Here is a 21,373-nt window from a genome sequence, read left to right as displayed (position 1 = left end):
TGGTAAGGGGCCCCAGTCTGTACCACCCAAAGCATAACAGGTACCCCACTAACTTGCCTCTCTGGGTTTTCAAAACAGCTTCCTAACCACCTCCTCTGGTTTCTAAAGCCTAATGCACAAAGAATTGCTGGGAGCGAGTGCTAAAATAGAGATTCCTGAAGCCCAGGTCTAGAAATTCAGATCAAGTGTCTTAGGGTGGGGCCCAAATTCTGCATTTTTTAACAAGCACCTCAGGTCAATCCACTGCAGGTTCTCCCGAGACCATGATCTGAGAAAAGAAATTCTCCCTGACTATCAGAGGAGTGGACAGGATTCCCTCTCCCGCCACCACCTAATGCTGGAGATCAACACCCATGCTGCAAGAGGATCAGAGACTGGGGTGAAAGCAGTGAACCAAAGCTCTAAGATTTTCTAGCCAGCCCTTTCAATTCTACAGGTGAAGATGTAGAAAGCCAGAGGAACCCTATGAGTGCCCCAAGGCCCGGCCACCATTCCAGTGGCAGAAATAGAATTAGCACCAGGAAGCCCGACTCCTACTCAAACTCTTGCCACTATACCTCACAGGTCACAAATGTTCTCTTCCTAATTTATTGAGTTTCTCTCAGCTCTGGAAAAATCCTAACAAATCTCACATTAAAAAAAAAAAAGAAAAGGAATAAAAGGACAACATGACTCTCCCAATTCTGTAATTCAGGTTCCAAATCTCCTCTTCTATGAAAGTAGAAAATAGTCATAAAACTTAACTCCATTTGTTCTATTTCTCTGTCATTTGTCTTAACGACACTTGTTCTAGGGATAATACTGCTAAGAAATGTATGAAGCAGGATCTTGGACCTCCCATTCCCAGCGTCACTTGGACACGGGCATGGCCATCCCATTTTAAACCCCCCAGTGCTTTTAGCCCAGGTCCTTGGCAATTATTGCACACTTTGATGCCTTTTTTATAGATCAGACTGGTTCCAGGGTCTGACCTTTTCAATGCTTCAGTCTCCTTGCATCCACCCATAATGCTGAGTGGGCAGAGCATGGATCCCCAGGGGCTCTCTCTCTGCCTCCTTTGTGCACAGTTCTGCCAAATTACTTGACAGCTTCTCTTCAACACTGTTAGGGGAAAAGGTTGGAGAATGTCTGAATATGACACTGCTGGCTAGCGGGGAAAGGAGAAGGGGTGGGGCATGTTCCTAATCCATCATCCAGGCTCTCTTTCCAAAGAGAAGATTTGAGTGAGAGGCCTAAAAGGGGAGAATTGTCCTGATTTGGGGGAATGTGAGGAGAAACAGCGTGGATTCTTGAATTATAATTTTGTCCCTGATTGTATTTGTAAGGAAAGGGGATCAAGGTGGTAGCATATGCCAGTTGCTAGATTCAGAAATACACAAACATGTACACAGGAGGAAAAGCAATATCCCGACAGCTGAAAAAGCCTCACTGCCTAAGGGAGTTTCCTGTTTTAGACATCCCTCTGAGAACAAAACAAGCTAGGGTGTGACTGAATGATCCTCAGTGTCATTTGCCACCAAGTAAATGAAAGAGTCCATTTCTTCCAATCCAATCACCATAGCCTTTCATCCTCTCACACACTTGGCTCTATGAATTAGTACTTGCCAAAATCATGTCCATGTGAGTGAGTGCGGACATTCATCTTCTCACCAAGACATGGTGAGCCCATTGATAGAGCAGAGGGTCACCAGGTAGTATCCTCACTAACACAGTGGTTTAGGTAGTTTGGCAAAGATTTTAACCATTTAAGCAGTGTCTACACTATAAACCTGGATATTTCAGGGTGGTGTAAGCACCGAAGAAAGATAACCTGAAGGCTGTTAGACCAGTATGTAGCTTGTATAAAATGAAAAGGTCAGTCTAGATCAATGGTTTTATAAACATTTTTGTTGTGTCTTTAATAAATGGTCTTCTATTCTCAAAAGAAGTCTTATGCAGAAGTCTGATATATAAAACTAATTAAAGATCTGAATAGTTCTAGCTGAAACAAAAATGAGAGGGCCAAGGACCTGATCACTAAGCACCCCACAGGCTTCTCTGTGTATCAAGTAGTTTCTGGGGCAATTTATCAGAACTCCTATAGAGCTTCCAGGAGCACTGTTGGAGAAATCACTAGACCAGATCATCTCTTAAGGTCCTTTCCACTCTAACTTTTCCACAATTCTTTAGTATAAATGAGAGTACATCAATTTACTCGAATATTCAGCCACCATCAAAATGATCCTTATGAATACTATGCACACAGACAGAAAATTGTTTAGGTTAAGTGTGAGTGGAAAAAAGGAATAAATGGGGACATAATATAAGCGTAATTTGAAAGAAATTATTTCCATGGGTATAAAAATTAGAAGAGGGCAAGGAAAGAATAAAAAGTGTTGTGTTAAAATGATTAAATCCTTAGTTTAATAAAAATCTTTAATTCTGTTATATCAATTAAAATGTAAAGAAAAATGGATTATTTAAAATATATATATTAAGTATATACTTTTTAAAAGTCTACAATTCCATAATTTTTCATTGGAGAATAGAACTTGGGATCAGGATGCTTTAGAAGATTTGCATCTGTCATGAGAAAAATCAGTAGCTTATTTATGGACAGAGAGTTGCACAGAAATGCACTTGAGCATCTCAAGGAAAGTGTGCAATGTTAATAAATCTTCATAAAACATGAATATCATGTCATTCCCCTGTATAAAAGATGAACGCCCTCCATTACCCAGAGAGACAAGATCAAACCTCTTACCCAGTATTTGAGGCCCTTCACAATCTGAATCTAGTCTACATCCCTAGCTTTATTTCTCACTACCCCTCAATGCAAATCCTATTTTTCTAGTACAGTGGTTCTCAATGCGGTGAGTGGGGGGGAGGCTATTTTGCCCCTCAAAGAACATTTGGCCATATCTGAATCTCTGGAAACATTTCCGGTTGCCACAACTGCAGGGGTGGTGTGGGCATTTATGGAGTAGAGACCAGAGATCCAGCCAAACCTCTTAAAATGCACAGGACAATTATCCAGACTAAAATGTCAAAAATGCTGAGGTTGAGAAACCCTATTCTAGCAGATCTACTAATTGCTCTCCAAACATACTATGACCTGAGCTTTGTTCTAATTAGTCTCCATTCCTAGGAAAACCTGTTTCCCTTTCTTACTCACCAATTCAACCCACTTTTCAAGAGTCTTCAATCCCATCTCCTCCAAGAAGCCTTCACTGGGCATACCAGGCTAACCTGAGTCCTTCATCCTCTGAGCAATCAGAACACTTCCTCTAATGGTCTTTTGGTGTTTTTCATTTCTGGCCATGGTCCCTCAGCAATCTGCATGGAGTTGTCTCAACATTTGCATCACATCTGTTAAAGCTCACATGATCCAATACAACACAATCTTTAGTTCATGGTCTTATGAATCTTATTTAATTTTATTAACATCAAACTAGAAATAATTTTCTCTAAAAATAGTTTTAACAAATATAATAATATGACATATGCTGATAGCTGGAAAAACAAATCTGAAATGCAAACACTGACTATTAGGCAATGGGATTTGAATGTGGAGAAAAAAAGATATTCAGACACACCCAACCTGGTTTAGTTTCAAAGAGATGCTAAGCACTATTTGCCAACAGATTAATGAGGATGGTCATTTCTTCGATTATCCTCTCATACTATAAGTTGTTTTATTATTAATTTTATAGCTAATATTTATTAAGCACTTACTATGTGCCAGGCTGAGAAGAATGACATTCAGCCAGGAGGCAATGGCAGGGTAGACCAATGCCCCACCAGTCAAAAACAATACCAGCTGATTAAGTACAATTACCCAAGGTCACCCAGCTATTAAGGGCAGAATTCTCCTCCTATTTAAATCCCAAAATCCCTCCCACAGGAATAAATCCCTAGTCACATCACACTCTCCTAAACACTTAAACTTTTTAAAACATATTTTCTTTATAATGGAAAGAATGTTAGGGCACCAACTATATATGTATATAGGCAAATTACAGCTACACCTCATGGTTACCCAGTTCAATCATGCCAATCTGAAGAGAGACGCTGTGTACAAAATATCTTTACCTACAATAGCACTGAAAGTGAAAATTCCTAGAAATAACATTTACTAGAAATGTGTAGGACTGAGATGAAGAAAACTATACAACTTTACTGAGAAACATACAGAAATGGAATAAAAAGAGAGACACATCATGTGGCCAAAACCAAAAACTGGATATTGAAAAAGATATCAGTTCGGTTCTCTCCAAATGAATTTATAGCTTTGCTGCAATTCTAATCAACAGTTTAATGAGTTGCTTTATGGGGGGAGGGAAGGGGGAGATTTTAGAGTATGACAAAGTGATTCCAAATTCATTTGAATGGATAAATGAGCATGATAAGCCAAGAATATTTTGAAAAAGAAAAGGTTCTATCTTTGTTTTGTTTTGTTATGTTTTGCAGGAGAGGAGACACACCCAGCCAGGCACCATGTTGTGTTATAAGCAATAATTAAACACAGTGAGGTCTGGCTCAGGGCACAGAGGACTGACCAATCCAGTAGAACAAAAGCTGACAAATGCTACCAACCTCAAGCGTCCCTAACTTCTGACCAGGTTTCTGCTGCAGAAAACCACCAGAAGAAATAGTCAGAAATATGGAAAAAGAATTAAGTAGGAAGATGTTCATTGGATTTCATTTCCTTAAAAAAATAGAAATCCTACAAGGCTTAAAAGTATCCATCAATACGGATAAAACTATTAAATTATTAAAATCATTAAATTATGATATAGTCACAGGATGAAACAGACAACTATTGATATGAGATTTCTGAAGCATAATATAGGAAAATGTGCAGCATTTTTTATGTACATATATACATATTATCCATACTATTTAATAAAGCAGCATTACTATTCAGAAAACTTCAGCTAATATTTACGTGACCACAGGTTGAGGGCACTCTTTAAATATAAAGTAATAGAAGACATTATAACAGGAAAAATTAAAAGATTTGATCAAATTTTTAAAACTAAAAAGTATGTTAAAAATCATAAGACAATTAAAACCCAAAGAACAAACTGGGGACATTATTTAAGCAAAATGAGAGACCGTGTAAAAAAACTCAAAATAAAGAAGCAGTGAAAACAGATGGTCACATAAAAGAAATGCAATGGCTAATAAATATATGAAAACATGTCTAAACTCACCGATCTGATAAGAAATGCAAATTAAAATGACGAAAATCCATTTTTGCATATTAAATTAGGTTACTTTTTTAAATTAAATTTTTATGAGGTGTAGTGAAATGATATTTTACAAAATGAAGTGGAAACCGGTATAAACTTTCTGGAGAACAATTTGGCACGATAATATTTATATATGTTTTGGTAGTCTATCCTTAAAAATTATAATAATAAGACCTTGGACAAATAATTACTTAAAGGTTTTCAAAGGAAAATTCCAATACCTTCTTTAATAGTAAAATTTTAGAAACAAGATCAATGTTAAATGATAAAAGATTGATTAAATTATTATATATCCACCAATTAGAACACAATGCAAGTTTTAAATTATATTTAGAAAGTGCAGAGATGGTACAGAAAAATGTTGAAGTACATTTTAACAAGATATAAAATTTTATAAACAACATGATCTCAATTGTGATAAAAACTGAAATATGTGTTTAAAATTATACTATATTATAAAAGAGAAAAAGGTCTATGAAGAAGTACTTATTTTTTTAAGTGGTATTTTCTGGACAGTGAAATTATAGGTAATTATTTTCTTTTTATTTTCCTGCCTTTCCTTAAATGTCTACAATAAGCTTTATTGAATCTACAATCAGAAAAAATGTAGTTAAATTGTGTTTTTGTCTTTTAAAATTATTTTTGTAGTTTCGGCATTGCTTCTCCATCTTTTCCTATAAGCCTTAGACATTTCTGCTCCAAGACTCTTCTTAGTGAGAAGTTCTCTTGAAAGTTTGCATTACTTCCCAAGCTCTTCCTTGTCTCACACCCTGCTATGGAATGAATTGCATCCTTCCACCTAAATTCATACGTTGAAGGCCTAACCCCCGTAGTGATGGTATCTGGAGATGGCACCTTTGGGAAGTAATTAGGTTCAGTTGAAGTCATAAGGGTGGGGCCCTCATGATAGGATTAGTGTCTTTATAAGAAGAGACACAGGAGAGTTTGCTCTTTCTATCCACCACGTGAGGACACAGCAAGAAGGTAGCTGTTTACAGGCCAGGAAGAGAGCTCTCACCAGAAACCATCATGCTGGCACCCTGATCTTGGACTTCTAGCCTCCAGAATTGTGAGAAAATACATTTCTGTTGTTTAAGCCACCCAGTTTAAGGTAGTTTGCTATAGCAGCCTAAGCAGACTAATACACAGCCCCAGCCCAAGCTAGAGCAGGACACTCTTAGGTTTCCATGGCAAGGAAAAGGGTGATTCCTCCTGCCTGCAACCCTGTCTCCAACCAGCATTTTAAAGAGCCTCCAAGCCTTCAGTTTGGAGCTTTCTCCTTGGGCTGATCAGCTCAACATCCTTCTCTTTCTTCTCTCTCTAGGTCCCTCTCTGACCCTCTAATTCTCATATTCCCTACTCAAGAGGTTGTTAAGCACAACTCATTACTATCAATGTAATGAGTTCATTCACCCCACATCTTCATGTAGGGAGCAAGCCCAAAATGAGCAATTGGAGTTTCAGGAAGACTACAGCAGTCAAAGTGCTCTACTCTATGTGGGGTCTCTCCTGACCCCGCCCTCAAAGGACAATAACGGGCTGAAATCTCACTTACTGTGAGAAAAATCAAATTTGCTCCCCTCTAAAAGCTTACTAGTGAGATTCCACTGTCTCTGAGATGAATGAATAGTTCTCATGTCCTCCTCATAATCATCTGAGCGGAAGAAGCATTTGGAAACCACGTGTCTAATTCCAGAGACACCAGCCAAAATGCTAGGGAAAGAAGATAGAATGGTGTTTCTATTTGCATCCTGAAATTTTTGATACACTGGATCAGGTGAGTGGATGTGGCTATCTTTGAATTCTGTGTTTACCATACTCTAGTCTTTTCAGATTTCCTAAGGTGGGGTCAAATACGACCCCTTCTCTTCTTAGTAAGGAAGTCATTAGGTAAATAGCTACATATGTCTCCTTATTTCCCTTCCCTCATAGCATTCACATTTGCTAAGCATAATTATCACATGAGTCCAACACATATTGATTTCATCCAAAGAGGTGAGCATTCTGTCTTCCTCAGTGCACTGGCTGACTACCATGTGTAGCTTTTGCACACTGCATTTTGCTCCAGCATTAAGATAGCTCTTCCAAGGCTAAGATGGGACCAGACACACAGCACGGGTGGCCCCTGCCAGCAAAGTAGAAACTGGGTTCTGCTTTCAAGCTGAGTTTTCACATCTCCCCTCCTGACCTAGCATGTATTATTTTGAATATAATGTATTTTTAAATTGCTGCACCATTTTAAAAATGTAAAGGAAAGCTGAATTAAATATTATTTGTGGCGTACCCTGGTTTGCAAGGGGCCTCTAAATCTGATCCCTTATATCAGGTCGATGCCTAAATCCCATTACGTGAGATTGCAAATGACTGTGTCTGCAAAATTGTAGATGCACATTGAGAGGTAGCTTCAAAAATTCAGCCCACAATGTTAACTTTGTTTGAAAAGACCTTGATTTTCCAGGATGCAATCTCAAGCCATTTTGCCTGTAACATAACTCTGTCTCTGTCGTGGATAATGCATTAATAGCCTAAGGATGACTCGGCACATGGTTCTGCAGGAACCATAGTCTTAGGTCACAATGAGCTCCTGGATGAATATAAGGAACCAATTTTTGAAGCAAACCATAGGATATATTCCAGAACAGGCAAAATATACAGAGTTTTAAGTGAGGTAGGAGGTGCAAGAAGGTTCACTTCAGCCCTGTTATCATAAGGTAATCATCTCCCATTTTCACCTCCTGCTTCTCTGCCCTACATCCTTCACACTCACAGCTGCTACCAGACTGAGATGGGTATGTCTAGGACACAGATACATGGGATTTTTTATGCCTTAATTGAAATTAACACACCTCTGAATGGGGATGTGCACACTTGGTTCATGTGTGTGTATACACATACACATCGCAATCAACAATATTCTCAGAAAACGAAATTCTGCAATCAAAATGTAAAGCAGAATAGAATAGAACAGAACAGAACAAGGTCAGACAATCTCACTATACTAAGCAAGCCTCACTTAGGCTGAGGATAGGGTTCTGAGGTCTGTAACTTAACTATCAAACCGCATAGCATCCAAGCATCAGGAGGCCAGGAATCCCAGGACATCATGATATTTCCTTCCTGCAAGGGTACACCCGAACAATAGGCAAAATGCAGCATCTGGGTTGACACCAATGAAGGGAAAATGCAAGAAGTGGTCTAAGATAGAAGCAGTTACCTTATGTTCAAAAATAAACAAGCAAAAAATAATGATCAGGGAGAAGTGTATTTGGCATCTATTTCTGTGTGACACATTACCATCAAATGTAGCAGCTAAAAACAATAAATACTTAATCTCACTGTTTTTATGGGTCAGGAACCTGGGCACAACTCAGCTGGGTACCTCTGCCTCAAGGTCTCTCATAAGCCTCCAATCAGTGTCTTGGCCAGGGCTGCATTCTCATATGCAGGCTTCACTGGAGAAGGATCTTCTTCTAAGCTCACTCATGTGACTGCTGGCAGGATTCAGTTGTTCCTCATTGGAAATGAATGTTGGACTGAGGTTCTCAGTTCCTAACTTGCTATTGGCCAGAGACCTCCCTCAATTCCTTGTCACATGGGCTTTTCTATAGGGCAGCTCACAACAGGACAGATGCTTTGACCAGGCAAGCATAAAAGCGCACCTAAGATGAAAAGCATTGTCTTTTTGTAACTGAATCTCTGAAGTGACATGTCGTCACCTCTACCACACTCTATTCACTAGAAGCAAGTCACTAAATTCAGCCCAAACTCAAACGGAGGGGACTACACAATGGCAAAGTCTCCAGAAGACAGAGATCATTGGAAGCCATCTTGGAGGCCGCCTACCACGAGGAAGACAGAAATGTTAATTATAAATAGACTCATATTTGCATATGTTATAGGAGGGAATATACAATAGCACATGACTTGGATAATATATTTTTTTGTAGTTGTGAGGGAGATTAGCCCTGAGCTAACATCCGTTGCCGATTCTCCTTTTTTTTGCTGAGGAAGTTTGGCCCTGGGCTGACATCCATGCCCATCTTTCTCTACTTTATATGGGACGCCACCACAGCATGGCTTGACGAGCGGCGCGTCAGTGCATGCCCGGATCCAAACCTGTGAACCCTGGGCCACTGAGGCAGAGCGCGTGCACTTAACCGCTACACCACCAAGCCAGCCCCAGGATAATATTTTGAATGACACGTATTAAAGGTACTCAAACTGTGTACATTTTGATGTAATTATTCCCCTTCTAGTGATGATTAAACCAAAAATATTAATTACCAATTCCCCATCCTCCACGTTCTAAAGGATGTGCACCTAAGGAATATTACACTGATTTACTGATTTGCTAGGGGTTGGGCGAGAGTGAGACGGAGAGGTAAAGGAGCGGTAGATCATTCTATATAAGAAAAGCTATGATACTTGGGGAAGAGGGTGTAGGTGTAAGGGGGGCTCTGGAAGGGGATGTGCAGTGGACAATAAACCTCTGTGACTGAGAATAGTTGTAGAGCCCATGGAAAGAGAAGAAAAAGAGGAGAAAAGTAACTAGTATGATGATCAGGACTTTGGAGAGACAGATATGGACACAGGACTTTAGGAAGGCTTGCTGTGTGCTGTGTGATGTAAGGTTTCTTTGCAACCCCTTTCAAGAAAATGTTCAATAAAAACTACATTGCTCTGAAATTCTTTCAGTGTTGAATTTGAGTCATACCATTTAAATGTGACACTCTGCTGAGACTGGGAAACACACAATCAAGTTTTTATTTTGGCTATCTAGGACACTGGTCCAAGAAAACCGCCCTAGATATTAAAGAAATACGAGTAGGGGCCGGCCCTGTGGCTTGGTGGTTAAGTGCGCGCGCTGCGATGCTGGTGGCCCGGGTTCAGATCCCGGGTGCGCATCGAGGCACCACTTCTCCGTTCATCCTGAGGCCGAGTCCCACATACAGCAACTAGAAGGATGTGCAGCTACGACACACAACTATCCACTGGGGCTTTGGGGGGAAAAATAAAATAAATAAAATCTTTAAAAAAAAAAAAAAAGAAATACGAGTAAAATATTAATAAAACTATTATTTGTGATATTGAAAAATGTGAAAATTTTCAATTTCCAGTAAAAATTAAACACAGTAATAAAATACGTATCTTTACATAATGAAGTGTTGCATAGACAGTTAAAAATGATGGTTATAAAGATTTTATAACATAAAAATTGTTATAATAGAACTTTAAGAAGGGAAAAGGCAGATTATACAAATTCACATGTAATATGTTTAGGGTACACATAAAAGAGCATATGCATACAAAAAGAGACTGAGAAAAATAAGAACAATGAAAGATTGAAAAGTAAAGATTGTAATGAAGGGACTTTTAGTGTGTTCTCTTTTTCTATATCATCCATTTCTCTTCTAAAAGACACTTTTCTAGGACATCCAGTCTACTCACACCAGGAGAGACACGCTTTGCTTTTTCATTCTTCCTACCCTCCCTCATGGCCTTTCTGAAAAAGCAGAAGAGAAGCTGCTGGCACAACCATCATTATTAAATCTACAGTGAGTAAGCCAACCTCAAGCAATGTACAGCAGAGACCTGGAGCCCATCCTGACTGTCCCTACACACCAGCCACTCTTCAGCCTGTGACCAGGCATCATAACAGCTTGAAAGAGTGGTCCTCATAGGACCCTCTCCCTGCAACCTCTAAAGTGGGCTGATCTAGAACTTCTACTACATCTGTTGACTTCTTAAAGGGTTTCTTACTCTCAAGACCAGTCATGTTGAAATCCAAATACCCTCAAAAAAGGGGTAAGAGTTAAAGTCACTGACACCTTAGGGTGTACCACTTTATCAGAATACTCTCCTGCAGTGATGGCAACGAAGAAGAACAAAAAGACCCTGATCTTTCAGGATAGAGAATAATTAAGGGGAAGTTAGGAAGGAAGAGACATTGGAGACATTCTTTCTCTTTCATGACACTATACAACCAGTGCCATCAGAGACCAGAGGCACTTAGAGGCCAGTCCAGCTACATAGAGAACTCCGCAAGGCCCAGGATGCCTGGGACCTCATTGAAAAAGATGCCCAAAGAGGGTGAACACCGAGGGGGGCAGTGAGGGGCCATAGAGGTAAAGCTGTGAAGCACAACAAGTATTCGCATTAGATGTGCAAAGAAAACAATCTTCTCACTGCAGAACATGCCTGCCTGTTAAATATCTCCCAATGGAAGAGTGGAAATGCTATTCATTTGCATCTCAGTAGGCTATTAAAAAACAAAACAAAACAAAACAAAAACACTTTTTCCCCAAGATAGATCTGCCCAAGCAGAGACTAGAAAGGGATTATGTTAGGATATTTATTCCACTTTTGTGCTCTCCCTGCAAATTGTAATTGCTGAAGCAGTTGTGATGAATGGGGAGCATAAGACAGGTCTGGTGATCTGCCTTTTAACCAGGTATCAAATGAGTCAAAGGGTCACATATAAAGAAGGAGTTTTCATGTCAGTTGATCCTAGTCTCGGTTTGATGGCTGAGTCACTCCAGAGTTTAAGATTCCTAGGTGACCTCTCTTGAAGGGGTTAGAACATCTGGAATTCATACAGATAATTTTATCTTTAGATGAAGCTTTTATTATTGATGCTAACAAATATTATGTCCCATGCCCTGCCTAACCCACAGGCACTGTGGGGCACTAAGGAGGAAATGGATAATAATAACAGCCCCTTACAATTCCCAACGCACTTTCACAGCCATTACAATGATCACCACTGCAGATGGGAAAACAAAGATGACGCATGCAAGTGGCAGTTCTTCCCCCTGCACCCTTGGCAGAAATCACTCCTGGATAACAATGCTCTTCCCACGCATCCCCTCTAGGCTGCTATTTTCCATCAATTGAAGGTGGCGTGGGAGAAGAAACCTGTCTATCCCTAGACATTTGCATGTCTCCAAATTATAGATAACAATATTTGGACGATATTACTTCTGAATTGCACGTTCACTCTATTTGTCTACATACCACAAGATAAAAGTCTTAATGTCATCTTTCATTTCAATGTCTTGTTTTGGGGATGACTGCTCTTCCCCTGATGTTTCTCCACCACCCCCAGTACCACTTCACTGTGCACCATCCCACCCAAAGAAGTAGTTTTAGGGCTTTTTGTTATTGATTTGTTTTGTTTTTACCACTTCATAAGAATTATGAATCAACAAAGAGTAGAGGACAATAAAGTTAGTTTGAAATATGGATTCTCGGCAGTAAATTAGACCCATTCAGTTGTTATCAGATGTCCTTGGGCATATAGTCTCACCACGCATGGGATTCAAATTTGCGTCCCAGAAAAATGACAAATCATTCATGTGTTACGGTCTTCAGAACTGCTAATAAACATAGCACTTTGGGGCCGGCCCCGTGGCTTAGCGGTTAAGTGCGCGTGCTCCGCTACTGGCAGCCCGGGTTCAGATCCCAGGCGCGCACAGACGCACTGCTTCTCCGGCCATGCTGAGGCCACGTTCCACATACAGCAACTAGAAGGATGTACAACTATGACGTACAACTATCTACGGGGGCTTTGGGGGGAAAAAAAAGGAGGAGGATTGGCAATGGATGTTAGCTCAGAGCCAGTCTTCCTCAGCAAAAAGAGGAGGATTAGCATGGATGTTAGCTCAGGGCTGATCTTCCTCACAAAAAAAAAAAAAAAAAACATAGCACTTAAAGACTTATAATTTACAAATTATAAATCTGAAGTGGAGAAACGAAATTCCCAAGTGTCCAGTTGATCCTTTCAGTAGGTCCTTTCAGTAACCTTATGAAATTGATAAGAAGAATATTGTTCCCATTACATAGATGAGGAAACCACAGCTTGAAGAGGCCCTGTCTCAGCCGCAGCTGCGCTCTACCCAGAGGAATGCACATTTTGTCTTTTCTCAAGGAGGAGTGGAGTGAATATTTCCTTTCCTAACCCATGGAAGCCCCGACTCTTCAACATAAGTGGTTTAGAGCTTTAGACAGCCTTGGATTCTGTCATTGGGAAAAAAGGTCTGTGTAAAATGAACTCTTCCTCTGTCACTCTTGTGACACCTAAAAGAATAATCATGGCAATTATACATCAGAAACAGAGAAGTGATAATTACAAAAATGGAATTTTCAGCTACCACTTGGCTAGCCAGCACGGGCACTAACTTTTATATTTCCCCATGGGGGCATATATGAAAGCAGCACAGAGTAGAGGAGAGATGAAACACAGTTATCAGAACCTGGGGATTTATTCTTTCTGCTACACAAAGGAAGAGGGAGGGCAGACCGCAGCTGGAACGTTCTCTTCTTGCTCTTAGCAAAACATAGGAAAATGCTGCCCCTCATCCACTTAATTTAATTTCCTTCAGAAACAATGACAAAGCTTATCCAGTCTATTGTACTTTCCTTCTCCATCAACTTGACTTCCTAGTCGGCCAACTGCCTTACCATCTCAAGAGTTTGTTCCAGAAATAGCAGAGGGCTTTTTTTTTTTTCCCCTTTTTGAAGGACTTCTGAGTGATGGCATGCTGAGAAACTGGTCCATCTTAGCTGAATAAAAGGCTGAAGTTATATAGCTGGAATATCGGAGAAACAAATATTCCCTTTTTGTGCTTTAGTCTATTGAAAAATCTTAATAGTTCCAAATACAGACCAAATAATAGCTGTAATAATAGTTACAGACTAAATAACAGCTGGTCTGAAAAGGGCAAAATAACTGAGGATAGTTAAGGTGTTGAGTCAAGAGCGATACTCTCAAACAGTGTGAATTTTACTTTTGTTTTATATTCAGCATATAAGTAAGCATATTATACACTTTGGTGTTTGGCTCCTAATCTCTATCCCTTTGGCCATCACCTCTGCTAAAATGAAAGCAAGATACAAGTAAGAAGCATTGCATGTGACAGCAGGGAAGAGTAAAAGGTAAAATTACCCAAGACCAAGTTTACCTTATGACAACCGAGGTAAAAATAGTATGCATGGATAAAGGAACACCAATTAACAAAAACACCTTCTGATTAGGAAGGAGGACTAATTTTCCATTTGGAACACGTATTCATTCTTATAAAAGGTTTTGCAAAATGTGCTCCACGGATTTCTGTTCTGGAGGATTCATCAGGTGGGACACGAGGAAAGGACTCTGTAGTGAGGTAAGTTTAGGAATCAGGCTCCTTCACTTAGGGCTTCTCCAGAGTCTTAAATATCCAATACGAATCCTGAGTCTTCAGGAGGGTAGAGCTGGATAATCATCACTTAAAATCATTTGACCATAGAAATGCTTATGAAAGGAGAAGCATTTTGTGCAACTAGTGCTCTTCAGAGTACATTTTAGGAAATACTGCTTTTTAGAATAGGTGTATAAAATGTATACATTTCCTAAAAGAAGGGCGATTGATACATAGCTAAGAGCACTTGGTCATGACCTTCAACATGGAGCTCTCTAGCTCAGCGCTTCTCAATCTTTAATGCGCACATTAGATCACCAGGAACCAAGTTCCATGCAGATTCCTGCTCAGGAAGTCTTAACAGGGCCTGAGATTCTGCATTTCTAACAAGTTCCCAGGTGATGCTGATGCTGCTGGTCAATGAACCACACTCTGAGTAGCAAAGGGCTAGAACACATGTGTCTTTAAGTGCTGAAGGTGTCCAGAGTGCTGTGCTATCTGATAATCCTTTGTCCAAGAGAATGATGAGTCTGCAGATGGGGCTTACCAGTAAAACCTGTTGGGTGTGATGCGTTCATGCATGAGTTGCCACCGTCTGCCAAAGTCCATCGAGCTGTAGAGCTGCAAAACAATGAAGTGCGCAGAGCATAAGCATCAGAGGGTACTCTAGCATGAATACATGTGTCATCCCCCTGGATAAGAACATTCCAACACACCAGAATGCCTAACACACCCATGTAGACATCCATATTATCCAGATAAAAATATATGAATATGACTGTGCTATGCTTACCATGGGACCTTCTAGCACCAAGAAGGTTTCAATATATATCCAATCGACTGATGCTTTTGAGCTGAGCGTAAATCCAATTCTAATGCCATCCATCACCCTCTCCTCTAGTGGTAAATCCTTTAGGAAAATTATATCTTCTTTTTTCTTCAAATTCCATGAAGTCTTTAGCTACATCTAAACCAATTCAGCAATATTTATTTAAAAATTATTTATTTAACAACTCCTACGTTTAAGGCACTCTGATGGATATAAAGATAAGGAAGAAGTAGATTCTGTGCTCATAGGGAAATGGGACACATATGGAAAAATGCTCATCAGCTGGTATCTGAGCCACTATTATGTGCAAAATATTGTGTTCTTTCAGTTTTGTCTCTTACTGCTCCTACATAATCTAAATGAAATGGACTCTTCAATGCCACTAGATACCAAGCTCATTTACACTCCCACATCTTTGCAAGATGGCAAGGATAAGGCCACTCTTATGCCTAAGTAAAAATTCCCCAACCATGCAGGGTCAGCATAAGTGTGGCTTCCTCCACAAAACCTTTTCTAACGACATCAGCCTACTCATCTTTCTTCCTTCTCAATTCACCGCACTCATCTTTTGTTTCCATTGAGCACTTATCATGGGGTAATATATAATTATGTCTTTCAGATTTGTCTGTATTATTTAGTTGTGTTTATATTCCTTGAATATATATAAAGTGTTCACTAAATATCTGTTGCATAAATCAATAATTAAAACAGGCAGGTAAGGATAGATGTGGGGTTTATTTCCAATCAAATGCCTAGAAGTACAATATCTGAATCTGACTGATAATGGAAGTTTTGACTGTGTTGCTTTTTCACATACATTTGAGCCTTACAAGGATACCAAAAGGAAGGCAGGACAGTTATTGCTAATGTAAACCCCTGCTCTCAAGCATTCTCTGATCTACTCAGGCAGAGTTAACCACTCCCTCAATGGTGCCGCCACTGTATTTACAGTCTTCCTCTAAGAAGTTGTTTGCATTAAGCCGTTACTGGATTGCATCCCTCTTCCCCCACTAGACTGTGAGTCATAGATGGGCAGGGATAATGCCTTATTCACCTTTGTGTATCAGTGGTTATACAATGCCTGGCACATAACAAGTGAGTTCACAAACCTCCTATTTCACAGTTAATGAAACTCAATCTTGGAGAAGTTGAGTTTAGGTCAAAGGAACTAAGATTTAAGTTTTCTGATGCCTAAAATCTCCTTCCATGGAATCATGGTGCTTAGTTTATAATGAGAACTCCACCATGTTTATGTTTCTCCCACAAAATTTTCCAGGTGGGGAAATTGAAGAAGGCAAGTAGGCGGCCCTCAGGTTTATAGAAATGGGGTCAGGTGAAGTATATTCCTGTAATCACATCCCCAATACCTGTTCACCTGAAAAGGATGTGCTGTCTAGAACACCACACTTGGGTAACTTTGCCATCTGTTAAGTTCTGAGTCCATAATCTTACAACCCACATAGAAATAATTTTTTGTATGAACTTCTGGTAATTGCAAGAAGCTTTGGGGGGGGTTGAAAAAATTTTGGTCCATTTCAACTGAATTCAGCAAACATTTATTGAATATTGGCACCATGAACTACATTTTAAAAAGTCTCTTTTTGTCCAGTAAATGATGGATATATATGTGTGTTGTGATATATTGACATATATATGTATATATAAATATATATATATATTTTGACACTCAAAATAGCCTTTAAAGTAGTTAAGAAGATATATATTAGCCTTCCCATCTTAGAGATGAAAATACAAATGCTTGGTTCTACAAAGTGACTGCAGAAACTATATGGAAAACCAGGAGGTCAATCTTGATTTAGCTGATTAGTTTATACTATACTATACCAACTGTGCACCAACTCTCCCAGTATTTATCCAAACTGGGCTCTCACTCCATGAGTAAGTAATAACTACAATGTGAGTCCCTCTGCACATGGGGAAAACAGGCAAAACTATTCCCCATCACTCTTAGTCCCTGTGTTATTCACCAACTTAGTGAATAAAACAATACTAGCTCTATACCATTGAATTAGAGTGGATAGAGCACACAGAACCACATCTAATTCTTCAGGAAGCAAAAAGGATAACCCCTTCCTGACTCTCAACTATACATACCAAATCCCTATCCACGTTCTCTCCTGTCCACACTACCTATCATCACTAAAGGCCTGGCCTTTAGACTGACAGGGGTAGAAATGGAACAATGAAGTTTCCTGGAGAAATATATCTTGGGCCAGACCTTTAGAGATTGGTGGTGTGGACAAGAGAGAACGTGGATAGAAATTTTACTGGGTGGAGGAGACAATAAGAACAAAGTTGTCAATATGGCCAAGGTCTTGAGTTTGGCTTGTGGGGGAGCTTTTAAGAGGAAGGAAAGATGTGATGACTGTTGCAGCCAAAAGAAGGTAGAAGTTGTCTGTCAGTCCATTTATCTGCCTGTCTCTCTACCCATCTATCTATTTGTGGATGTTTCTATATCTATCTGTATGTATATTTACATTGAGGAGGGGGTTGGGTGGTTGGAGAGCTTTTGTGAGGACCAGACCACCCCACGGGAAAGAATATATCCATAAATTTTATTGCAAGAACTGAGTTTTCCATGAAGAGTTTTAAGAAATAGATCACTCTCCTTCCCATGGCAGGTGTCTGAGGGACAGATGCTCAGACTTAAGACACATTTTCCAATTAACTATAGAAGAGACTTTCGTTGGAGACTTCTATAACCCAAAGACATCAGACTCTCTGTCAGCCCTGATTCCAGTCATAGCAAACACAGCCCCAAATTCCTTTAAATAAAACCTTGATTATGTCTTCCTCTGCTGCAAACTCTAGAGACAGGCCAGGGAAAAACCATGAGGGTCACACTGACAGTGCTGGAGTCTCAATCCTCTGGAGAAATGATCAGTCCTTCCATCACGGAGGAGCCTTGTAGTGACAGAATGCCACCCTACCAGTTCCTGCTAGGGCTCACCCTTGGGAGAAGCGGTGCTCCTCTCATCTCACACTCTTCGTAACAGAGAAAGAACAAGAGATCAGCTGCTGATCTTATCCAAGCTTGTTCCACCTCCTGCCTCTCCTTGTCTCTGGTTTTGCTTTTTCAGCTCTTCAGTTTGACTGACGGGGAAAAAACTAAATTGAATTTTCTGCCTAGAGGCTGATTCAGATGAAAAGAAAGAGCAAACTCCTATTCATTAAGGGCCTTGAGTTAGCTACCTTGTCTCTCAATCTATAGTAAGTTGCTAAGTCTGAAATGAATTTTATTCTACCACGACCTGGATCTTTGCAGCTTCTCCATTCATACATCTGTTCATCCATTTATTCATTCATTTATTCATTCCCTAAAAGAGTATCAAGCAACCACTATGCTTTAAGCACTGAACTAAGTGCTGGGGTTACAAAAGTTAAAAATGCCACAAACAGTGGAAGACAGAAATTCAGATAATTACACTGCCATGTAATGTATGTCATAATATTAATACTAATTACCTCTGCAATGGTAAGATTGTGGGCAACCGTATTTTCTTCTTTTGGTTGTCCGGGTTTTTATCGTGAACCTGTATTATTAGTAATTAATAATACAGAACCTGTATGTAGTAATTAAAAAATTAAACCTCTAACACTCAAATAGAAATAAAAAAATAGGAAACCATTCAATAGTAAGTATTAGAAGATTATTTAATGATATGACAACGCTGAATACATTATTTATTTAAAAATATATTACAAAACATGCATACATTGACACCAATTTTATTTAAAGTATTGCATAAACTTGAAACATGTTAGGAGGAAATATGCCAAAATATTAGCAGTGGTTATCTCTGAATTGTGTGATTATAGGTAATTTAAATAGTTATTTTCACTGAGAAAGATTTTCTCTGAGCTAACATCCACTGCCAATCTTCCTCTTTTTGTACGTAAGCTGCCACCACAGCATGGCCCCTGACAGATGAGTGGTGTAGGTCCACGCCCAGGAACTGAACCCGGGCTGCCGAAGCAGAGCATGCCAAACTTAACCACTAGGCCACTGGGGCTGGCCCTAATTTATATACTTTGTAAAGCTTTCCATCATTTTCAGATTTCTTTACAATGAATATGTTTTATTTCAATACTAGTACAAGCCTGTTTTATTCCACTTATATTTTATAATAATTTTCTAATTATAACATATACATTACATTTATCTCTCAGACTACTTTTTAAAAGGCCAAGAATTAAAATTCCAATTTTTTCATGGGGGAACTGGAATTAAACAAAGCAATATGGAATTTTCCACAAAATGGTATTTCACAGAGATTAACATGGATAACAGGAATCCTTCCTTAGACAAGCAACGTATTAGCTCACATGGTGTTTATACAGTTCTGCGTGGCTTCAACCCAATGTGTTTCATGCAACATTAAAATCAAGTGTATTTTTCAAACAATAAACATCTTTAAAAACATTTCTCATTTATACAAAGTTACATACATGAAACCATGTTTTCCTTCATATCCTGCCTCATGATGCTCCCCTCCCTGCAAAGATGTCATTCCTGGACTTTTATAGAACAATCCAGACCCTCTCTTTTCCCTTCTTCTACTATATGTCATGGTCTCATATCTCCTAAGAAGCACATATTCAGTAGCAGCATACACATAGAGAACCCTAAATGAATCATCAGAACAGCTGGAAAATGTGAAAGAACATGCTCTTTTCCGTATTGATTCAGTTATTAGTTCCCTAATTACATCAGCCTGCCAGGGAAAAGCATTTGATAGCTGAAGAACTAAAGAGGCAATTTAATCAACGTGATATTCCACAGGAAGAACAACAAGTTGTATCTGAAAAGCTTAAGTTCAAAGAATATATGATTACATTAGGAGGTTATGGGTTGAATTGTGTTCCCCCCAAAAGATATGTTGCAGTCCTAACCCCTCAGTATATCAGACCTTATTTGGAAATAAGGTCTTTGCAGATGTAATCAAGTTAAAATGAGGTAAGAGTGGGCCCTAATCCAATATGACTGATATCCTCTTAAGGAGAAATTTGGACACATAGAACAAAGAGGCACAGAGGGAAGACAATGTGAAGACATACAGAGAGAAGGCCATGAGAAGACAGAGGATTGGAGTGATGTATCCACAAGCTAAGGGATGCCAAAGACTGCTGATAAGTCACCAAAAGCTAGGAAGTAGCAAGAAAGAATCCCCCCTATAGGTTTCAGAGGGTGCATGGTCCTGTCAAGACCTTGATTTTGGATTTCTAGCCTCCAGAATTGTGAGACAACGAATTTCTATTGTTCTAAGTCACCCAGTTTGTGGTACTTTGTTATAGCAGCCCTAGGAAACTATCACAGGCATCTTGCACCTACCATCAGGGGTAATAATGACAGATCTTGATACATTTCTCTGCTGTTTTCTTGTCTCTACTCTAGGTATTTAGTTATAAAGCCAGAAGTCTGGTTTAGGGCCAGATCATTGAATCTGTGGTTAAAAGTCAAACTCTTATTTGCTTATATTTCTCTGTCCTATGTATTTTCTCCAAAGCCCTAAGGACATTTTCTAAGAATAAATATGAATTCATAATGACCATATGGTGATAACCAGACATAACTAGGAGAGGCAACAAAATATACATTTTATTGGAGCTTTTGGCTTTCCAGCCAGATTCCCTAGAGGTAGCAGATCTCCCATGTAGAGGGAAGGATGGTTTGGAATGCACTTATACAAAGGTCTCCCCTGTAGGCAAATTCAAACTTAATGTATAACTGTCCTGATTTTTTTCTTAAAACCTATGGAATTTAGGTAGCATTCTGCTGAATTGTGGTCATGATGGTCTTTGTCTTTCAAATAAAATGAGGTTGGTTTCTGCTCAAAATAAGAAAGTCTCTGAACCTATTTCCTGGGTAGCCACAGAGGGAGTGGGAGGGCTTGGCTGGGTATGGAGGGTTGCAGGGAGAATCCCCCGGGGTTGTGGCAGTATTTGTGGTAGGCAGCAGAGAAACCAGAGTCACACAGCAGCAAAGAGTCCTTTCTAACATATGCCTCCAGCTCCTTCCTCAGATATTCTCCAAAGAACCCCTCTCTTGATAACCAGTGAGAACAATCCCTCTCAATGTCCCTCTAAGCTCTGAGAATATAGACAAGAGCTTC

The 21,373-nt window shown here is 39.5% G+C and overlaps 1 protein-coding gene across 1 annotated transcript in view; it reads right to left on the bottom strand.

The window, feature by feature from the left end:
* Window positions 1–21,373, bottom strand: part of SORCS3 (sortilin related VPS10 domain containing receptor 3) — a 579,597-nt gene that overhangs the window by 192,432 nt on the left and 365,792 nt on the right. The window contains exon 5 of the mRNA XM_004428052.3: window positions 14,958–15,031. Coding sequence (XP_004428109.1) covers window positions 14,958–15,031 — 74 coding nt within the window. The remainder of the gene's footprint in view (window positions 1–14,957; window positions 15,032–21,373) is intronic.

This window comes from Ceratotherium simum, chromosome 6, assembly GCF_057802395.1.
Source record: "Ceratotherium simum simum isolate JZ-2026a chromosome 6, ASM5780239v1, whole genome shotgun sequence".
Taxonomy (NCBI): domain Eukaryota; kingdom Metazoa; phylum Chordata; class Mammalia; order Perissodactyla; family Rhinocerotidae; genus Ceratotherium; species Ceratotherium simum.
The sequence above is the reverse complement of the archived record's forward strand: the minus strand, read 5'-3'. Positions and strand labels throughout refer to the sequence as shown.